This window comes from Pongo pygmaeus, chromosome 7, assembly GCF_028885625.2.
Source record: "Pongo pygmaeus isolate AG05252 chromosome 7, NHGRI_mPonPyg2-v2.0_pri, whole genome shotgun sequence".
In the NCBI taxonomy this organism is placed as follows: Eukaryota; Metazoa; Chordata; class Mammalia; order Primates; family Hominidae; genus Pongo; species Pongo pygmaeus.
In genome coordinates, this window is record NC_072380.2 from 132904166 (window position 1) to 132927702 (window position 23537).

Genomic DNA, 23537 nt, shown 5'->3' on the forward strand with positions numbered 1-23537 from the left:
CTGGTGTGTGATGTTCCCCTTCCTATGTCCATGTGTTCTCATTATTCAACTCCCACTTATGAGTGAGAACATGCAGTGTTTGTTTTTCTGTTCCTGTGTTAGTTTGCTGAGAATGATGGTTTCCAGCTTCATCCATGTCCCTGCAAAGGACACGAACTCATTCTTTTTTATGGCTGCATGGTGTTCCATGGTATATATGTGCCACATTTTTTTTATCCAGTCTATCATTGATAGGAATTTGGGTTGGTTCCAAGTCTTTGCTATTGTGAACAGTGCTGCAATAAACATACGTGTGCATGTGTCTTTATAGTGGAATGATTTATAATCCTTTGGGTATATACCCAGTAATGGGATTGCTGGGTCAAATGGTATTTCTAGTTCTAGATCCTTGAGGAAATGCCATACTGTCTTCCACAATGATTGAACTAATTTACACTCCCACCCACAGTGTAAAAGTGTTGCTATTTCTCCACATCCTCTCTAGCATCTGTTGTTTCCTGACTTTTTAATGATTGCCATTCTAACTGGCATGAGATGATATCTCATTGTGGTTTTGATTTGAGTTTCTCTGATGATGAGCTTTTTTTTTTCATGTTTGTTGCCTGCATAAATGTATTCTTTTCAAAAGTGTGTGTTTATATCCTTCTCCCAATTTTTGACGGTTTTTTTTTTTTTTTGTAAATTTGTTTAAGTTCCTTGTAGATTCTGGACATTAGCCCTTTGTCAGATGGATAGATTGCAAAATTTTTCTCCCATTCAGTAGGTTGCCTGTTGCCTGTTCACTCTGATGATAGTTTCTTTTGCTGTGAAGAAGTTCTTTAGTTTAATAAGATCCCATTTGTCAATTTTGGCTTTTGTTGCCATTGCTTTTGGTGTTTTAGTCATGAAGTCTTTGCCCATGCCTATGTCCTGAATGGTATTGGAATTTCTGGCCAGGGCAATCATGCAAGAGAAAGAACTAAAGGGTATTCAACTAGGAAAAGGGGAAGTCAAATTGTCTCTGTTTGCAGATGACATGATTGTTTATTTGGAAAACCCCATCATCTCAGCCCAAAATCTCCTTAAGCTGATAAGCAACTTCAGCAAAGTCTCAGGATACAAAATCAATGTGCAAAAATCACAAGCATTCCTATACACCAATAACAGACAAACAGAGAACCAAATCATGAGTGAATTCCCATTCACAATTGCTACGAAAAGAATAAAATACTTAGGAATACAACTTACAAGGGATGTGAAGGACCTCTTCAAGGAGAACTACAGACTAAAGCTCAAGGAAATAAGAGAGGACACAAGCAAATGGAAAAACATTCCACGCTCATGGATGGGAAGAATCAATATTGTGAAAATGGCGATACTGCCCAAAGTAATTTATAGATTCAATGCTATCCCCAACAAACTACCATTAGAATTAGAAAAAACTACTTCACCAAATCAGAAAAAACTACTTTACATTTCATATGGAACCAAAAAAGAGCCTGTATAGCCAAGACAATTCTAAGCAAAATGAACAAAGCTGAAGGCATCACGCTACCTGACTTCGAACTATACTACAAGTCTACATTAACCAAAACAGCTTGGTACTGGTACCAAAACAGCTTGGTACTGTTACAAAAACAGATATATAGAACAATGGAACAGAACCCAGGCTTCATAAATAACGTCACACATCTACACCATCTGAACTTCGGCAAACCTGACAAAAACAAGCGATGGGGAAAGGATTTCCTATTTAATAAATAGTGTTGGGAAAACTGGCTAGCCATATGCCGAAAACTGAAACTGGACCCCTTCCTTACACCTTATACAAAAATTAACTCAAGATGGATTAAAGACTTAAACATAAGACCTAAAACCATAAAAACACCAGAAAAAAACCTAGGCAAAACCTCTGTTTTTAAAAAGTGATATTAATTGACTTAGTTGAAACCATGACAACGAAGATAAGACATGATTTCTCTCTATTGGGAATACTACTATTCTGTAACATATTTTAAATGTTTTCACTTAAATGTAAGAATCCAACTGATGTTATAAAATTCGAAATTCCCACCGTTTATTTATCAGTCCTCATTAGAGCTAATTGAAATACTGTTTTCTTTCTCAGAGTCTGTGTGGGATTCATTTCTCTTCTTTTTTTAGACTTCATTTCTCCTTAGTTTAAGATCTACCTTTACTGAAAAATTCTAGGAAGCATATTAGTCGGGAATCCTTGGCTTCAGCAGAAACACACTCTAGCTAGTTTAAGTACAAAAAGAATTGTACTGGCTCATGTTAACAGAAGCATAGCTGGACCTAGGGTCTCAATCCAGTATCAGTTGCTCTCTCTTGCTTCTCCATCTCCTGGCTCTGCCTTCCTCTGGGATGGCTTTATTTCTCGGTAGGGTTCCTACAGTGGCAATGAAGGCCCCCACAGAGTTAGAGTTCCAGGTTCCAGAATTACATAATAGTGAGCAACCCCAATCTCATATGGTAGGAAGCCTTTTTTTTTTTTTTTTTTTTTTTTTTTTTTGAGACGGAGTCTCGCTCTGTTTCCCAGGCTGGAGTGCAGTGGCATGATATCTGCTCACTGCAGCCTCCACCTCCCGAGTTCAACAGATTCTCCTGCTGCAGCCTCCTGAGTAGCTGGGACTACAGGTGGGCCCCACCATGCCCAGCTCATTTTTGTATTTTTAGTAGAGATGGGTTTTCCCCATGTTGGCCAGGCTGATCTCGAACTCCTGACCTGAAGCGATCCACCTACCTCAGCCTCCCAAAGTGTTGAGATTACAGGCATGAGCCACTGCACGGTGGACTATGAAGCCTTTTTAAGGTTAGTTTCAGAAAACATCTCAAGAACAGTTTTGATTGGTCCAGCTCTTGTGCCCATCTCTGATCCAATTGCAGTGAACAAGGAAATGCAAGAATCTGACTGTCCACACCAGGAGCTACAAGGATGGTATTAGCCCTAACTGAGATATCTGGATTGAGAATGGAATTGGGCAAACACATTTAAGTCAACTACGGGGAGCTTTAAAATATTTTACAATTCTCTTTAGATTATCTCCCAAATGTGCACTATTAAGATGAACTTGTTTCTGCCACATCATGAAAAAATTGAAGAATTTTTAAAAAGTAAAGTTTCAATCATATGGAGCATAATTTGACCCTTAAGATCACCTTTAAAATGATGCTTTAAGTTGCTCTGGGTTTCAGGAAAAAACAATTTTCTTTTACAAACAATGATGTAACACATGTACTCTCAATGGGAGTGATATCCTTAAACGGGCAAAAATTGATTTTGGGAGTGAAAGGTGAAAAATATTAATTCTTTTATGTGTTAAGTATAAATATACAATACATAACATAAACAGCTATATGGTTTACCTGTGATTTTAAAATTTCATGAGGAGGTGATTAGGAGAAAATGTCTAAAGGCTCCTTATGGGAGTGATAACTAAAAATGGTTAAGAAACATTGATCTAATGCAACACATGTATTACAGAAAGGTTCTCCTGCAATTTTAGCCCCTTTCTCCCCTCACTTCTGCTCTCTGAGCATTCCATAACATTTTCTTTTTGGAAACATAGACCCCCCCCAAAAAAATACAAAAATTAGCCAGGAATGGTGGCATGCACCTGTAGTCCTAGCTACGCAGGAGGCTAAGGCAGGAGAATTGCTTGAACCCGGGAGGTGGAGGTTGCAGTAAGCCAAGATGGCACCACTGCACTCCAGCCTAGGAGACAGTGACACTCCTCCCCACCACCCCCCTCCCTGAAAAGTTATGCTTATGCACTCCTGACAACAATCGGATGAAATTCTCCTAGCATTAGACCTCCAGTTTTCCTCTAGCTCCTCCCTTACTGCCCTTGATAAGATAGTTTTAATAATTCTGATACTTTTCCTCTGGCCTCCAGCAACGTTTATTATTCTCAACTTGTGAATTCTCCAGTGGTAAGAAATCTTAACTCTGTCTGAAATAAGTTTTCAAATGTCTTCATTCTTAAAAGAACTTTTAACATATCATTTTTAAAACAATCAGATACCTTACAGCTATGAGGACTGCTATTGATTTTGGCAGAGTGAGTCTCCCATAGGAATGCTTGGGCTTCTCTGACTTGTAACTTCCTTCTTGTCTAAGAATTTTCTATTGAGTATCTTGTCTCTATACCTGCAGGGCTGACTGTTGTCAAATTAAGCAGATGTTTTGGCTTCAGAAATTGCAAAATGTCAGAATTGGTTCGTTATTAATGAATTGGAGTAACCGGGATAATAGAGTTGTGTTTTGTGAAAATCACCTTAAATGACCAAAGTAAACATACAGCCAGATCATGTAGTATTATATACAGAGCTGAAAATAAATGGGAATATAATACTTTGGCTCCTGAAGTTGAGCAAATTTCATTTTAAAATAGAGGTGATCGGATAAAATAGCCTCTCTTGGGTCAATATTCACTTAAGGAAATCAGGAAATAACTAGGCAACTGTACCAATAAAGCTTTAAAGCAAACTTAATTTTTTTATTTTTCTTCGTTTTTTGTTTCTATTTTTTGAGGTGGAGTCTCACTCTGTAGCCCAAGCTAAAGTGCAATGGCGCGATCTCGGCTCACTGCAACCTTCGCCCCTCGGGCTCAAGTGATTCTCGTGGCTCAGCCTCCCGAGTAGCTAGGACTACAGGCGTGTAACACCATGCCTGGCTAATTTTTTGTATTTTAGTAGAGACAGGATTTCACCATATTGCCCAGGGTGGTCTCAAACTCCTGAGCTCAGGCAATCTGCCTGACTCAGCCTCCCAAAATGCTGGGATTATGGGCATAAGCCACCATGCCTGGCCTAAAGCAAACTTTATGTAAAAATATATAAGAAGGATCACATATTTTCAAAGGAATTAAAATCTGTTTTAGGTATCTTGTATTGTGGTAGAGTAGGAAGAGTTTGGAGAGGGTACATTACAGGAGATGCGGGAATAAAAATTGAGTCAAAAGTTTCTGAGATGGGAATGTTTTTGGGAGAAAGAAGACTAATTGTATTGGGAGGAAGTGGGAAATATACATGGATGGGTCAAGTGGAGAGCTTTGGAAAGCACAATGAACAGTTTAGGCTTAATTTGGTAGGTGAGGAAGGAAGAAATAATCTTAAAATTTAGGTCACTTTGAGAGTCCTGCAGTTCAACCTGTCACGGGGATGGTAGAGGCTCCTGAGCCATTTCTTCAAGGGTTGTCCTGCATCTGCTGTCACTAACAGAGATTTTAGTATTTCCCAAGGCATCCTGTCTGTAATTGAGTTGAAATCTATCACTTTACACACTCCTTCTGGGCATATAGAATTCTCCTAATCCCTTTTCTATATGACAGCCCTTTACATATTTGAAGACAGCTGTCATGTGTTCTCCCAGTCCCTTCCAGTTTGGAGCAGAGGAGAAATGTGATGCACGTGGTGTTTACAGGATTGATAGTTATTCTTAAGCTGTAGGTCTCTGAGTGACAGCTGAAATGTTGTTTCGGCTGTGACGCAGCAACTGGGCTTCATGTTCGTATAAGTTGTCATGATGTTATTCATCCCAGGTCGAATATAGGACAAATGCGTACAGCTTTGATTTCAGGCTATCTTTAATTGCAAGGCTTGTCCATATTTTCTTTCCTTTCTTCCTTCCTTCTTCCTTCCCTCCCTCCCTTCCTTTCTCCGAAATACTTCTCTTCTGTGATGGGAGTTGAATGGTTCAGGCTCTGGAGTTAGTTCTGGGTTTGAATTTGAATTCAGCTTTTCCACTTGCTCAGTATGTGATGGTGGACAAGTTATTTAACCTATATACTTACTTAACCATTCTTTCTCTATGAAATGGGAAGAACATCTACCTCATAGGATTAATACTGGACTTAGATGAAAATGATGTATGCAGAGCATCTGATGAAAGCTATCACTAAATGGTAGGCTTTTCATAATTATTAATATAAAAAAGGAAGCAAAGGAAAGTGTGTATGTATGTGTGAGATGTGTTTGTGCTGTGTGTTTGGGGGGGAGGGGAGAAAGAGATTTATTCATTTATTTATTTTAAACAGAGTCTTGCTCTGTCACCCAGGCTGGAGTGCAGTGGTGTGATCTTGGCTCACTGCAACCTCTGCCTTCCAGATTCAAGCGATCCTTGTGCCTCAGCTTCCTGAGTAGCTGGGATCACAGGTGAACATCACTACACCTGGCTAATTTTTGTATTTTTAGTAGAGATGGGGTTTCACCATAGTGGCCAGGTTGGTCTCAAACTGTTGGCCTCAAGTGATCTGCCCGCTTCCGCCTCCCAAAGTGCTGGGATACAAATGACTGTGCCTGGCTTGAGATACTGATTTAATATAAGGAATTGGTTCACGTGATTATGGAGGCTGGGAAATCCCAAAATCTGCAGTCATCAAGCTGGAGATCTGGGAGAGTGACCATGTAGTTTCAGTTCAAATCCAATGGCCTGAGAACCAGAAGAGCTGATAGTATAAGTTCTAATCCAAACACTGGCAGGCTCAAAACCCAAGAGCCAGTGTTTTAGTTCAAGTCTCAAAGTATGAAAAGACAACGTATGAGCTCAAGGCAGTCAGGCAGGTTTCTCTCTTAACTCAGCATTTTTGTTCTCTTCAGTCTGCAATCCCTTAGAGGCCCATCCACATTAGGGAGAGGAATCTGCTTTATTCAGTCCACCAAAATCAGCCAGAAATACTCTTGTAGACACATCGAGAGTAACGTTGAGTCAAATGTGTGGGCACCCCATGGCCTAGTCAAATTGGCACAAGAAATTAACCACACACTGTATAATATATTTCTAGGAAGTCAGAAGTTCTAGGAAGAAAAATAAAACAGGGATAAAAGGAGTGAGTCGTGGGCGTGCTGTTTTAGATAGGGAAGGCATCTGTCAGGGAGGCTTTGAAAGGTACATTTCCACCCATGATTGGATTAAATGGGTATTAACCTCACTCAGATTAATGTAAATTCCAGACACAGCTGAAATGAGCTCCTTGCTGCACATCCCCTACATGGATGGTTTCTGATGTTATCTCCCACAGTAGTGACCATCTATGTTGCATTCTGTGAGGACAACTTCCATGGTAGTGATAGTGTGATATGTTGGAAAATACATATTGGACAAAACCTTTAGAAGACCTGTTGTGGCTGGGTGCAGTGGAGGTGGCTCACACCTGTAATCCCAGTGCTTTGGGAGGCCAGGGTTGCAGGATCGCTTGAGCCCAGGAGTTCGAGACCAGCCAAGGCAACACAGTGAGACTCCATCTCTACAAAAATTAAAAAACAAACAAACATTAACTGGGCATATGATATGTGCATCTTGTTCCAGTTACTCCGGAGGCTGAGGCAGGATCACTGGAGCCCAGGAATTCGAGGTTGTAGTGAGCTAGTATTGCGCCACTGCACTCCAGCCTGGGTAACAGAGTGAGACCCTGTCTCTGAAAAGAGAAAAAGAAGAAGAAAAAAATACCTGTTATCCAGTCCTAGCTCTGCCAGTAACTAGTAAGTCAGTCACTTGTCCTCTCTGAACCTCAATTTCATTTTCTTTTTTCTCTTTTTTATTTTGAGATGGAGTTTTGCTCTTGTTGCCCAGGCTGCAGTGCAATGGCGCGATCTTGGCTCACTGCAACCTCTGCCTCCTGGGTTCAAGCAATTCTCCTGCCTCAGCCTTCCGAGTAGCTGGGGTTACTGGTGCCTGCCACCACGCCCAGCTAATTTTTTGTATTTTTAGTAGAAATGGGGTTTCACCATTTGGCCTGGCTGGTCTCGAACTCCTGACCTCAGGTGATCCACCCACCTCAGCCTCCCAAAGTGCTGGGATTACAGGTGTGAGCCACCATGCCCTGCCCTCAATTTAATTTTCTGAAAAATGGGGACAACATGGCTTCTCATGGGAATGTTGTAAAAGTCAGAATTTGCCAATGTATTGAAAAACCCTTTCAGAACGAATGTTTCTCGTTGAGTTTTTGGCAATGTAAAATGATGTTAACTCTTTTTATAAAAATACCTTCAGTAGTGTGGCTGGAGCCGGTCTCTACACGGTAACAGTGAGCTTCTGAGAGTTCTACTGTACCAAATTCTTAGGGATTTTCTTTTGCTCTTGGTTTGGAAACTTGAATGTAACCTCACAGGAGACTTAAGTGAAAAATCGTTCTGTGGCCACAGTATTCCTTCAAATGTCTTGTGTAATGAATGGCTGAGACTGATATTTTGCTAGTGGCATAGAACAAAATAATTCAAAGCCCCTAAATGAATCCTAGACCAGTTGTGGTGAAATCATTGTGAGGTTTTCTGACTGAGGTTAAGACAGGGTGAATAAAAGTAGTACACACTCTCCTTTCATTCAACTTAGCCTCCAGCATTAGGAAAATATCAAGGAAGGCAGGCCACTTTGATACGATCTCCCTGATTTCTAAATAACTGTAATCCACTTTCCCAATGCAGTAGTGTGGCAGGGCAGGAGGAGAGAACACATTTAATTGAGCCATCATGGCTCATTTCTCTAGTGCCCTACTAGAAGTATGAACTATGTGAACAGAGGAATTATTATTTAACAACACAATTCAATTTAGTTTACCTACACTGATGTACTATATGTCAAGAGATGAGCCAGATAAAGCGGCTAAAAAGACAAGTTACAAAAGCCCTCCCCAGTCAAGGAGTTCACAGTCTAGTCAGGGAGATAAAAATGGAAGCCAATCATAATATTCCAGTGTGATGGGCACAACAATGTACAAATCCAGAGTCAATAAAGAGGGGCAGGTAATGAGTTCCATCTGAGGACAGTGGGAAAAGATTCATGGAGCTGGTAAGTGTAACCTGGGTTTTGAAGGATGAATAGGAGTTTACCTGGCAGAAAAAGTTATGTTCTGTCAGCTCTCTCTTTTCTATCTTCACTGACTATGTTGATAAATACCTTTATCTAAAAATGCTTTGTAAACATTATTATATAAACCATAATTGGGTCTTTAATTTGAATGCCATTAGAACAAAAACAATAACATGGTTTAAAAGGAAGATTTTTAATTTGGTAATTTTATACTATTGCCATTACAGTAACATTACCCCTTGCCCCCACATGGAGTTAATCTTTGTATGATTTTGTTTACTTTTATAAAGCGCTTTTTTGCATCTGAACCTATGTTCGTTATTATAGTCTATTTCCTCTCACTAAGAATTTAATCACCGAGTGGTGTTAAGAGTCAAAATAAAATAAAAGAATTTAAACTGCCAGGAGTTGGGAGCTTTGTTGTGTTCCCAGTTGCTCAGAATAGTGCTTGGTACATAATAAACACTAAATAGATTTTCAAAAAAATAAATAAATTTCATCCAGGAAATTAGTTGCATAACATCAAATGAATAAACATGGGTTTGGAGTTTCTCATGATGTCAGTAACACAATAAAATTGGTGTAAAATTATTGGAAGAAGGATGCTTTTCACATGGGCAACTTCAGTATGAAAGTGCATTTATTTGGGATGGAAAAACATTCTAGACAAATAATTGGAAATGTTAGCAAACAGCACAGATTAGCTGTGGACACAGCAGGGGCAAGCCCTGCAGAGACACTGCTTTATGTAACAAGATTTTCCCCCTTGTTTTCTAGATTTATGTAACATAGAGTGCCTTCCTGAAGTCAGTATATACCCATGTGGTTAAAAACATAGGTTGTGGAGACACATTACTTGGGTTTCAAATCCCAGGTTTGCCACTTCTTAGCTAGGTGACACCCTGGGCAAATCACACAGCCCTTCTATGCCATACTTTTTGACTGCAAATGGGAATAAGAGTAATGGTACCTGTTCCATAGAGTTGTTGTGAGGACTAAATCAATAGATAAGTGTGGAAGGCTTAACTTATTTATATATTTATTTATTTTTTTGAGATGGAGTCTCGTTCTATCACCCAGGCTGGAGTGCAATGGCGCAATCTCAGCTCACTGCAACCTCCACCTCCCGGGTTCAAGCGATTCTCCTGCCTCAGCCTCCCGAGCAGATGGGATTACAGGCACCCACCATCATGCCCGGCTAATTTTCATATTTTTGTAGAGACGGGGTTTCACAACGTTAGCCAGGCTGGTCTTGAACTCCTGACCTCAGGTGATCCACCCATCTTGGCCTCCCAAAGTGCTGGGATTACAGGCATGAGCCACCACACCCAGACTTAACATTTAATATAATAATGTACATCATTTCCAATATGGAATGTTAAGAAATTGCTAGTTCTTCCAACTCTTCTCATCACAAAACTCCAGAAAGTATAGAAGAGAAAGGGGATCATTTCTCCTGGACTTGTGCAATTGTTCCTTTTGATTCTATCTGTGACATAAAACTATTATTATCTTTGTAATCTAGGCCATACATTGAGTGCTTTTCTTTAAGTTCAGCTGCTTAGGCATTTTTTAAAACGCCACCTGTATTTTCAGAGTTGCATTTTAGATAAGACCCATGTAAAGTTAAGAGCTGAATTAAAACACAGTTCAAGAGGTCATTTCCTCTGTCCCTTTGCTTTAATTTTAAATACAGGCTTGCAGACAAAAAGGATTTGTGTTATTTTACAAATTAATCTGGAATATTGTCTTAGCAATAAAAGCTTATGCACTGATTCCTTTATATTGTAGATTTAAACTACATTTAGCTTCTGGGTTTTACACATTTACCTGGGCTCCCAGGTGTGTCTGGTTTTCTTTTCTACCACTTGATTTTTAACACATTTTAAGGTACTTAATATTTTCTTTCTGATTGGTGTCTCTCTAAGAATGGTGAAATGGGTAATGAGTAATGTTGTCTTCAGTTTTGAATCTGGGCTCCTGCTTATAGTAAGACAATGATTTGAATGCATTTCTTTAAAAAGATTCACTATAACAGCTGGAATTATGGTTAAGGTATATGATTATTGAACTTGAACACAGTGGCTTTTAAATTACCTCTTTGTACCAAGTATATGAACAGCTGTTTGCCCCTGGCACAGGCAAACCTGTTTATGGGACAAACATTGTACATGTGTACATTATGATGGAAATAGCCACTAGGGTTCATTGCGTTTATATATGTCTTAGAGCTGATAACCTGGATTTAGGACCCAAGAAAAAATATTGTTTTTACAGTTCTCAAGTGAGTACGTACTAATCTTCAAGAAAAATCATACTTTGCAGTACAAACCCAATGGTAGATTTTGACTTTTGAAATTGTTGAAAAAAGTATATTCCTATGAGTCTTAATTTCAAGTGAAATATGCCGAGTTGTAGTTTGCTTTTAAGGTTTTTGGTGCTTAAATTATATGACATAAACACTCAAATTATTTTTCTAGGTAATGTTTTGTGCATGCCAGATAGGATTATTTCCCTCTTCTTTTAATTAGTTACTTAATTAGTAATTTTTAACGGTGTCATAAGCACCCAAGCCCCCCTTACCCCCAAAATCTAAGACCTTGACCATACCCCACACTTATGCTTTTATTTTCTTTAAGATGTCTTTTGATGACCAACTTAAACATTTTTAGTCTTATTAAAGGTATCAATCTTTTGATTTGTAGTCAATTAGTTCTATATCTTGTTTAGGAGCTATACAGAATTTATATTTCCAAGTCATTTCTGACTTGAATGAGCTAAATAAACAATATATCTATTGGAAGTTATTTTTTAAACCAGAAAATACCAATTTCATTACCTCTCTTTTAAATAAGCAGAAAGGGTTCCCTTTCTAAGATCCTATCCACATGGTTCCCAATTAATTTATAAGTGAAATAATATCCCCAGTAGTTTTGGAAAAGAAAGAAAACTACTCTCCATTTGAGAGCAACTTTTCCCCATAAAAACAGAGAAAAATGGGTTCTTGAAGCTTAACCAGACTTCAGTTTTCCCTGGTTATGTCCAAAAAACAAATTAATTTTTATCCCGTGACTTCTTGTGGTATTCCATTTTAGCCTTTTTCTTAGTGTGGCACAGTAGGGCTGACTCCCAAATACAAAGTTACCAGCTGATGGCTCTGTATTTGGTGATTAAGAAAGGGAATCTGGTGCCAGAAAGTGAATATACAAACTTTGGATTGAGTTGTACTGTTTAGCTTCTATGATGAATATTGGAGTGGTTCATTGGCAAATTCATTTTTTCCCCATCTGGTAAAAGCATCTAGGTATCCCATGAATATTTATATCTGGAAAAAAGTCAAGATCCTTTAAGCAAAATGTGGCCTGGTAGGTGCAGAGACACGTATATTAAACTGCCTATGCCAACCATAGTAGTTCAACTATTTTTTTTTTAAGTAAAAGCATATTCAACTTGTTTATGAACACTTCTGTATTTTGGTTTTCATTATATATGTTAAAAAAAATAAAGATTTTTCTAGGCCAGCAAGAATAAAAAGGATACAGGAAACCTAGCCCCAAACCCCTCCACCCGCCACACACACTTAATGATCTCTAGTCCTAATATGAAAATTCAGCAAAGTTAAGCAGTTCTTTGGAAGCACAGACCACAGTACGAAGCAATGTTGCAATAGGTACTAAAAGTATTAGTCTGTTCTTATGCTGCTAATAAAGACATACTCGAGACTGGGTAATTTAAAAAGGAAAGAGGTTTAATGGACTCACAGTTCCACATGGCTGGGGAGGCTTCATAATCATGGTGAAAGACAAAGGAGAAGCAAAGGCACATCACACATGGCGGCAGGCAAGAGCACGTGTGCAGAGGGAATCTTCCTTTTATAAAACCATCAGATCTTGTGAGACTTATTCACTATTCAGAGAACAGCATGGGAAATACCTGCCCCCATTATTTAATTACCTCCCACTGCATCCCTCCCATGACACGTGGGAATTATGGGAGCTACAGTTCAAGATGAGATGTGGGTGGGGACACAACCAAACCATATCAACATTGTTAAGGATTTGTGAAACACTTGGAGAATATTCCTTTGTCTTGGCTCTGTGTGAATAGAAGTGGTGAGTTTCCCCTAAAGAAGCACAGACCTACCCTAGATTAGGCAGCCTTCTCCATTGTTGTAGAGACTTAGCCATTCACCCTCTGCATTTCCCCAGCATTGCTGTGAGTGGGGCCTTCTCTAATAGTAAAACATAGGTACCATGGCCACTGGGCATCCTCTTCTGAATCTTTGTCCTGAGTCCTAACTGAGCCATTTAAAAAAATTATTTACATGATCTTTAGGAACAAAATTTACTGTCACATGCGCATAATATGCAAAAAACATTTGACTTTGGGGAAACTCTTTGGCCTTTTTCCAGTTATCTTGTTCCAAAAGCCCTTCCTACTTTAGAAAAAGTCTCTGTACCTTTCTTGGATTAAATACGCGGCTGTAACGTTTCCTTGAATTCAGAAAGTCCGCATTTCTCTTTTCCTATCACTTCCTGTAGCATAAATTTATCAGGATAGGAGAGCCGTCTTTTTGCCTCCTGGCCATCTTCCCATCCCGGCTGACTGGCACACACTGGTGTTGCTAAGACCTTTCCTGGAAAGAATCAACAGGCAAAAGCTCAGAGCTGGATGCTTTTGCACAGACACTACTTTCTAAAATACACAGAAGGCTGAGTTGTCAGGATGGTGTGAACCTGCCCAGTATTTTCCTAACTATTTCCAGAGCACTGGCTCTACAGCCAACCGTTACCACAATTTTTTTCTAGTAAAATACATTTAAGGGAAGAGTTGTAAAAAGATGGCTGCTCCTACGGGAACTCTTTTGTATTCTTAGCACTAAGTTGTCTAAAAGACATTAAGATGGACTGTTTTTGAAGTTACTCTGACAGTAACACATGCGCTTTTCTGGTATGTGCTTTGCAGAAGTGAAATTTGTCTGTCAAACTCCAGCAATTGCTGACATTGTAATCCTGGTCGATGGTTCATGGAGTATTGGAAGATTCAACTTCAGACTGGTTCGGCTTTTCTTGGAAAACCTGGTTACAGCATTTGATGTGGGCTCAGAGAAGACACGAATTGGTATAATTTCTATTATTAGCAGTAGCAGTCAGTTGTCAGTGCAGACTGCTGGGAAGTATTTTAAGAAATTTCAAAAATTCCTTACAAAGTGACTTTCAGGATTGCAGGATACTCATGGTCCCCCAAAGCACATGTTTGGATCAATAAATATTATTTATTCCTTCTAATTTTTGCAATGACACTGTCATTCAATTAATTATTGAACATATTTTAATTTTCTGAAAAGTCAAGTTCTTCTCTGTTAATAATATAAATAAAACTTTAAAAGTTACAGCTGGTTTAAGAATTTATTGCATAGCAGTTTTCTTTTTATTTAAAAGAAAGAGCTAAATCTAGGAAAATGTTGAACTAGAAAATTGGCAATCATTTAATAGTACAAGATAATCTTTGCCAAATTAATTCTAGCCCAGATAAGAAGCGAAGAAGTTGTAAATCTTTGAGCAATATTGAGCAATTACAAATATTTATTATTTGTAATCAAATAATAAAAATAATAAATCTTTATTAAACAGTCTCCTAGTTTAACTATTAAATAGCCATTAAGAAAAATGACTCCTTTGAGAATAAATCAACAACAAATAAATCTAGACCTTTTATCTACAAACATGATCAGATTTTTTTTTTAATGCCAAGTACCTAATTGGGTGCTCATTTATAAATGGCTAAAAAATATGTACACTCCCTCAACCCCCGTATATGTCTAACTTGATTCCTTTAATTGATCTTACTCAGCAAATCTTTTTGAAAATTTATAGCTAGGCCAAAAAAAATTTTTTTGCAAAGATGAGGCTTTTCGTCATTCTAGTTTCTTGAGTAGCCCACTAGATTTTTGAGTAACCCATTATTCCTGGTGAGTTTCCTAATCTTTTCTTCCAGGTCTCGCACAGTATAGTGGTGACCCCAGAATAGAATGGCACTTGAATGCATTTAGCACAAAAGATGAAGTGATTGAAGCTGTCCGAAACCTCCCATATAAAGGAGGAAATACACTAACAGGTATGTTTTGTTCAATCCATGTTATAACAACATATCTTTTTGAAGAAAATTGTATTACCTCATTTTGCCACTTTGTAAGTGTTATCATAATGTTTTAATTAAATTAGCACTTAGGATTCTTTGATGGCTGTTTTCCCAAACTCAGCACTGAGTTAAAAGCCAGATATCTCATTCCTTTTGTTCTATGACTATAATGTCCCAGGAAGGGCTTGGTTGGGCTAGGAGAAAATGAAACAAGCCCTGAGACCAACAGAGTGGAGTAGCTGTCTAACCTTTGTCAACTAATCTTTTCACTACTTTTCTCCTCCTGTCATCCTCCACCCTGTTATTTAAGTATAAACAACTTTCTTCTCATTTTCAAAGAAGATATTTTCTTTGCCCTTATTCTGCAATCATTAGTTATCATGAAAATATTGTGAAATAATTTTCTAAAAAGTCAAGATCCTCTCTGTTAATAATAACAATACGGATCTTTGGCTCACGGTATTTTTGATGAATGATGAATATAAGAATATTTACATTATAATCATCCATGGCACAGTCACAAGGGGTTTGTAAAAATTTTCACCTTGAGACATGCTGCAAGCTAAGCATCCCAATTCTGAAAATCCAAAATGTTTGAGTGCCAACATGATGCTAAAAAAATGCTCATTGAAGCATTTCAGTTTAAAATCTAAAAATTTGGGATGCTCAACCAGCAAATATAATGCAAATTTTCCAAAATCCAAAAATACCCGAAATCCAAAACGATTCTGGTCTCAAGGATTTTGAATAGTAGATATTCAACCTGTATTGCCTACCACAGGCACATATTAGAGATGCTCAGATGAAGCAATGTAGATGTTGTTATTGATTTTTAGGTAAACCAGTAGAATCCTGATCATTGCTTTGCCAAACTGAGGCAAAATCTGGTGGAATTTTTGTTAATGCAGCAAACAGTTTATTGAACACAAATCCTATAACAATATTGCACCATTTCTTATTTTTTTCTGGATGGAAAGTGTCATACTCAAAAGGCAGGAGTACGATTAATGATTTTAGATTTGTCCCTTCTACTCCTAAAAAACAAAGAGAGGGTTTTTTTGGTTCCTTAGAATATCACGAACAAAATTGAAAACCTAATGATGATGCAGTGTGAGTATTCTTGCTTCATCCTGAATTATAAAGGTTCAGATCTGCTTGTACACGAGATCTATTATCATCCATTGGCCATGAATTCAGTGTTCTTTATAAATGCTAGTTTCTGAAAGAATGCAGTGTTTAATTATTTTCATTACCTTTATTCCAGTGGATTTTAGTTCCTTGTTGAATCTGTGAAAGACAAGGTTATTAAAAAAATGAAGATTTGCATGTAATAAAAAGTCTGTGGCTCAATAGGTTACCCGTCTTGTGGTTATATCTTGGAGAATTAGGAGACTTTTTATTAGAGATGGCTGGTGTTTACTTTTCCTTGTTTTCTCCAAGGTCTTGCTTTGAACTACATTTTTGAAAATAGCTTCAAACCAGAAGCAGGATCAAGGACTGGAGTATCCAAAATTGGCATTTTAATCACAGATGGAAAATCCCAAGATGACATTATTCCACCATCTAGAAACCTTCGTGAGTCTGGTGTAGAACTGTTTGCCATAGGTATGTGCTCTTTATAGTCTTGTTTCAACTAAGGGCATAGACCCACAACCACTTTAAACAATATGTAATGTGAAATGCACTTCACTGAAAGTCAGGAGACCTGAGCACTTTCTAGTCTTGGCCCTTGTCATAGGCAGCCCTGTGATCTGAGCCCAGCTTCCTTACAGTTAAAATGGGAGTGATGCTAGCTGTCATGTATCCCATGGTGTGAGGATTTCTAAGTGAGGTGTCATATATAAAATGCTGTGAAAAGCAGAAAGTGGCATGCAAAGGTCAGGTACATGTTTGTTACTGTTTAATAAGTCAAGACTTTCTCTTAAGGGTCACAGCTATCTCTTTTCTGGTAATATAGGAAGAATCTAATTTATCATTTTCAAGGAAATACGATCCTGCAACTATGTAAAGAAGACACAAAGTTCAAGATTTGTAGTAGTTCTTATCTGAAACTAACCCTTTATAAGGTATCCTTCTTGTGTGAAAAAGCATATATATATATATATATGCTTATATATATATGCTTATATATATACGCTTATATATGCATATATACGCATATATATGCTTATATATATATCATGCATTCAGAATAACTACAAAATATTTAGATGATGCAACTTTGCTGTTGATTAAAATGTTAACATTTTCTTTGGCAATGGGAAGGTCTTCTATTTAGTAGAGAACAACAAACTTTCTCAGCAGAAAAAAATGCCTGATTCCCCAGCAACACTGAAATACAAACCAAACTATAACAGCAAATCCCTTAATAGGGCTCTGAAGACATTTGAAATTGGTTATCATGAAGGGTCCCTTTTATTATGTTTTACATATTTAATTATTTTATTTGTGATCAGTCTTTAGTCCAAATAAAATGCATATATCTTTCTGCATTTATCAAGAATATGGTGCATTTTTCTTTTTGTGAACTTTCCATGAGCTGTTTCTTCTATCAAAAGAGAGTACTCTCTACCCTGGAGTTACATACCCAGTTGTAGTGGGTGCTGGCATAAAAACTACATATTTCAGAGTACTGTTCTACTCTTATGAAATTGAACTATCCAGGGAGAAGGGGCCTGGAAAACCATACCCAGTTCTGTACCTTAAAATCATTCTCCAGGGTTGAGAACTACTGGTAAGCCCACGGGGATATCTCCTCTAGGTATATTGGTAAGTTTGTCTCCCTTAGAGAAAGATCCTAAAAAGTTTTCCTATATATATATATATATACATATATATATATGTATATATATATAATTTTTCATCAGAGGATGTTTCTGATCATTTTTTCAGAACTTGTTTCCTACTAGTATGTAGCCAAGTACAGTCTAAGAACAGCTGCAGAAGCTGTGGAAACTATGGTGTTCCCTCCTGTTTCTTTTCCTTATTCCTACAGCATCTCTAAGCAGTGAGTTCCCAGAGGTTCAGGTTGTATCTTCTTCACCTTTTCATCCTGATCACCTATCCCAGTGCTTGACACTTAAGAAGTATCCAATGAATGGCTGTTTAATAAGTTAGTGCTCTAAAGAATTTCTAAGATAGCAATTATTTCCCTTAGTATTAAAAATAAAAATATTCTTGAAAGATACATGTAAGAGAAGTGTATTATTATTATTCAAGTAAGTGATGTATGTTATCCTATAGTAATACAGCCATTACTGCTACATTTTTCATTTACAGAAGAAAGAACAAAGACATCCAGGAAAAAAATTAAAAATGTATTATGTTCGAACTTTGTTTTGGTAAATTAGAACCTTGTTATTTTGTGTGCATGTGTGTGTGGTGCGGGATGAGGTGGGTGATATAGCTCAGTGGTGTGCAGGAGCCAGCTCATGCCAGTTTGCAAGAGCCAATTGTGCACACCTTTTCCCAAGTCTGCATCTTGTGACCTCATATTGGTAGCTTGGAATAAGTGGGGTATTTATTCTACAGAAATTGGCAAACACTACAAATTAGGGCAGAAAGCTGACTGTTAAATATTTACCACATTTACCAGCACACCCCTGGAATTTAAATGGGCAATAAATGAATTTAACCATACGGTAGCTTCACTTGTAAAGATAAATGTGAAGTTGGTCCTAGGAGTTGAGTTAAATTTGCTCTGTAGGAACATTTCTTACCCTGAAATTTAACAGTACATCTTTTAGAGTTATCAATGAAAAAAAAATCTTTAGACCCTGTCCTAGATTTGCTACTCGCAATGTGGCTTATAGAATGCTTAATTCAAGAAGTATTAGCTTACATACTATGCGCCAGGCATTGTGGAGGTTGTTGGGGTACAAAGATGAACAAGGCAAAATCCTTACAAAACAAATTCCTCCAAAGTCGTGATGACCATTTCCTCTCTTTTATGTGCAGTTGCAACAGTCAAACTATTTTATTTGGGAAGGTGAGGGAGAGGCAAAATTGGGCCTGTTTTTCCCAGAATATTCCTATATAAGTCCAAACTTGTTGGTTTCAACTGAATATCACACAAAAAAAGCTTTATTGGCACTGCTTCAGCATACATTCAATGTTATATTAATTCAGATGTACATTTTAGAAGCAATTGTAGAAGTCCTTCAGGCAAGAACCATCAGAGAGATTTATTTTCCTGTCCTTTTGTCCAATAAAGGAAATCTCTGCCAAAGACTTAAACTAATGGAGGACTAATTTATGTGTTTATTCTCCATTTTCTGCTCTTGTTAATGATGAATAGGTGAGTTTTTAAGCAAAGCTTTAAGTAAATTCATCCAGATGTGATTTAGACTTCTCTGAAAATTACCTGGAAATCAGCAGTATTTATTATCCTGCAACCTCCTACAGCAAATAGTTCAGAGACAACTAATGCTTTGTTGCTCAATATGTTGGGGTTGAAAGATAAATTCATTGGCACAGCCAGCCATCTAAGAAGTAATTCATGTTGCCCCAGGTAATTTCTCTTCCTTGCTTCTATAGAACCTCCTTTTAATACCCTCTGATGATTGAAATGACGGGCATTATAAAGAAATCCTCCTTGTTTGATGAAGCTTGGAGAAGGGAAATCTACCTTCGTACCTATAAAACTTAACCTTATGCCTCTCCTTTCCTATCTCTAACATTGTTGGTAAATGTTTACTCATTTTAATGTGCAGTCTTCTGAGAGGCAGTATGAAATAGGGGAACAATAGTTCCAAACTCATAGGATTGATTGTGAGGATTAAAGGTGTTATTATATGGAAAACACTTACTGTGGTGGTTGGGGGCACAGTGATCACACTCTTTTTTAAGGGTTCGTGTTCACTGCTTTCTGTCCTATTCTATTCCCTGCTGTATTCCAGACACCCAACTTTGTGCTTGACCACGGAATTCAGTAGATACTGTGGAAGGACCAGAAATTTTCTGTTTACGTTAGTATAAAATTGCGGTGGTTACTAGACAGCAAATTGTATTTGAGTATGTTAAAAAAATAATTTTCCCTAGCTTTCTCCTTGGCTTAATGCTATATAATAATAATAATTTCAAACATAGATATATATATATATATATATATATATATTTGTTCTAGCAGTATTTCTCAATTTCAGTAAACTTATTTTATAGAAACTTAAACCTGAAGCTTTGATAGTTTAGGATGCTGGTTTAATTACTATTGCTTCTGCAATATTCATGCAAAACAGAAGTTAGTTTTATTAAGTCATCTTCCTGTTATGATGTACTGAGTAAAATTAATATCTAATCATTTAAAAATGATTCTGCAACTGACTTTTTGTAAAAAGCAATCTGACATGAAATGTTCCTCTTTAAAGTGGCAGATGCTTTTAACCAAATCCAAGACTGCAAGTTCACCAGCAGCGGGGAGGGTGACTGAAGCAGCCTCTCAGATGGGGGTGGGGGGGGTCCCAAGTGTTGTTTACCAGGACACAAGCACATAACAGCTTTCATCTTGTCAATGGTACATATGCTCCCTCTTCCCTTTTTTTGCTTATTTTCTTTCTATATGAATAATTTGTTAGAATCAGAGCTATTGTTTTGTTATATAATAGATATAAGACTATATTTTTTTATTTCATCAGTTTATTTCGTGTGTGCATTTTAAATAAAATTTTAAATATCTATCTACAAGCAGCAGATGATACTTTGACTGCAGTGAAGATTGACTGACTGGGTCAGATCAGGCCCACCACAGTCACTCTTTCCAAGGGGGCATAAAGGTCACCATTCTCTTTTTTGTCCTCTGTGTAAGGGGTGAAAAACGCGGATGTGAATGAGCTGCAGGAGATCGCCTCCGAACCGGACAGCACTCATGTGTACAATGTTGCCGAATTCGATCTGATGCACACAGTTGTGGAGAGTCTGACCAGGACCCTCTGCTCTAGAGTGGAAGAACAGGACAGAGAAATTAAAGGTAAAATGAGTGACGGAGCAGTCCTGTGGATGTCAGTATTATGGTGCATAAGCCTATCGTGAATTGGGAAAATTCTTTTCATTTTTCGTGTTGGCTTTCTGAAGACCCCTTGTTCCCCTAAGACCTAAGCCGTCAGAGTAGAAAAGAGAGTATATTAGCAGGCTTTGTGGGGGTGAAGGAGGGACTCTTTACACACAAGATGATTTTCTCCATAATGTTACATTTATTTAAAACTTAAACTTTTAATTTTAAGATAGTTATACATTCAAATACAGTTTGTAAGAAATAATACATAGAAAGATTGTGTTCTTTACTAGTTTTCCTAATGGTAAAATCTTGTAAAACTAGTTACATTACCACAAGCAGAATACTTGTCATTGACACAGGCAAGATGCAGCACATTTCCACCGCAAGGATCACTCCTGTTCCCTTTTATAGGCACCCTCACTTATATCCCTCTCCCTCTCTCCCTAATCCCAGACAACCACTACTCCATCTCCAATATTTTTCATGTCAAAAATATTATGTGAATGGAGGTATGTGGTATGTAACCTTTGGGGACTGGCTTTTTTCATGCAGGAGAATTCCCTGGAGATTCATCCAAGTCATTGCACGTGTCAACAGCTCTTTCTTTTTAATTGAGTGCCAGATTCCATGATATGGATGTGCCACAGTTTGTTTAACCATTCACACATTGAGGGGCACCTGGGTTGCTTTCAGCCTTTGGCTATGATGAATCAAGCTGCTGTGAATGTTCATGTAGAGGTTCTTGTGCAAACATAAGTTTTCATTTCTCTGGGATAATGCCCAGCAGTACAATGGCTGGATCATATCCCGGTTGCATGTTTTGTTTAATTTAGTTTTCATTAAGAGTGGCCTCCTTGCTACTGGACAGTGGTGAAAGTCCTGACTCACTGCTAGGTCTCCTCTGACTCTGTCACAGAGTAAGGGAGAATGGTGCCTCATTACTCCCAAGTGGGGTTGAGGGTCCAGGCAGGCTCTTCATGTGGTCTCTCTTGATATCATAGATAGGATTGTAGGGGAAAAGATTCATTACCATCTGCTGGGGATGAATATCTCTTCTCTACTTGACCTCTCACACCACCCTGGCTGACATGAGGGGGTTGGGGTGGATGTTAGGGCACCCTATTACAGCCAAAAAAGGCTGGAAATTTTGACTTTCCACTAGGCCTTTGCTGGTGTGGGTAAAGGTGTGGCCACATTTTTTTTTTCTGTGTTGATTGTCTGCAGTAGAACAATTATTACCAAAAATGTTTAAAAAGTTTCAGTCTTGGTAGGCTGGCCATTTCCTGGTCCTTTGCTAGAGGGAGAAGATTTTGTTAGCAATTTTTAGTCTGTATCTGTTGGTTTTCTAGGTTGCCAGACACTTTAGCTCCATGTCTGGGATATATGAGTAAAAGGAAGTGGGAGCTCACCGCTGGGAGCTCCTGAGCCCTGTAGTTCTGCACTCATTGACCTTCTTCTCTCTACTTTTCAGCGTCTTCTTATGCTTGTCTTTGATATAATTTCCAGAGTTTTTAGTTATACTCAGCAAAAGGAATAGAGTAAAGCTCTTACTTTATTTGGAGAGATATCATATCATTGGCCTGCAGATTGCGCTTGCCTTATAGAGTTGTAATCTGAGAAGAGGGTAATATCCAAGTCTTCTTTCAAGAGTCTGGTTTTATTTGCTGCCTCTGTTGTAACCAGTGTGAAATGGTTCTTTCTGGCTACGTGTCCTTCTCTCTGTCATCATTCCCCTTTCCCCAGGCTAGATCTCATGGGGCTGGGCTGGGCATCCAAGCAGTATGATCCTGAACACATTTCTCTGAGCTTCAAAGCGAAGCTACTTTAGACCTCAGTTTTTCCAAAATAGTCTACATGTGGTTGATGATACAGCATGTAATAAAGTTCCTGCCCATAGTTTGTGTTCAAAACAGTATTTTAAAAATTGAGATTATTAAAGTCCCTTTGAGTAAGTGCTCTTAAAGCGTGAGAAATTCTAAAGTTTAAGCTCTTTATTATCATTTACATATTGTATTCCCCCTCCACTTAGATTTTGCATGTCCCAAATTTTTATAGAATCGTTTGCTTTAACATGTGTAACACACACACACAAAAATGTTTGCATAGTGTCGAGCTCATAGTGGGCATTTAGTATATGTTAGTTGCTTTTTCTTTTTTTAAATTTTTAGATATTAGTCACTTGTTGAATTGAAATTTTTAGTATAGAGCCTGTGTTCTCTGATGCTTAGAAACACAGACTTTTGTGTCAAGCCCAGATATCAATGTCAACTCTGATACTAATTGTGAGACCTTGGTCAGGTTAGCTGACTTCATTGTGCCTTGATTTTCTCACATACGAAGTGTGAACAGTAATAGGAACTAGGGAGAAGTAGATGAGATGAAAAAATCTTCTTAAGACTCTGAAGAGTACCTTTCAATACACACATGCTTAGTTAATGTTTGTTTGTTTGTTTTTTGGAGGCAGAGTGTTGCTCTGTCCCCCAGGCTGGAGTGCAGTGGCACGATCTCGGCTCATTGCAACCTCTGCCTCCCGGTTTAAGTGATTCTCGTGCCTCAGCCTCCAAAGTAGTTGGGATTACAGGCACCTGCCACCAT

General features: G+C 38.0%; 1 protein-coding gene across 3 annotated transcripts in view; it reads left to right on the forward strand.

Annotated features, from left to right (window-relative positions):
* COL14A1 (collagen type XIV alpha 1 chain) overlaps positions 1 to 23537 on the forward strand; it is a 241791-nt gene that overhangs the window by 56081 nt on the left and 162173 nt on the right. For all 3 annotated transcript variants that reach the window (XM_063669039.1, XM_054497822.2, XM_054497821.2), the window contains exons 6-9: positions 13775 to 13930; positions 14807 to 14926; positions 16391 to 16555; positions 20754 to 20915. In XM_063669039.1, the coding sequence (XP_063525109.1) occupies positions 13775 to 13930; positions 14807 to 14926; positions 16391 to 16555; positions 20754 to 20915 (603 nt within the window). The remainder of the gene's footprint in view (positions 1 to 13774; positions 13931 to 14806; positions 14927 to 16390; positions 16556 to 20753; positions 20916 to 23537) is intronic.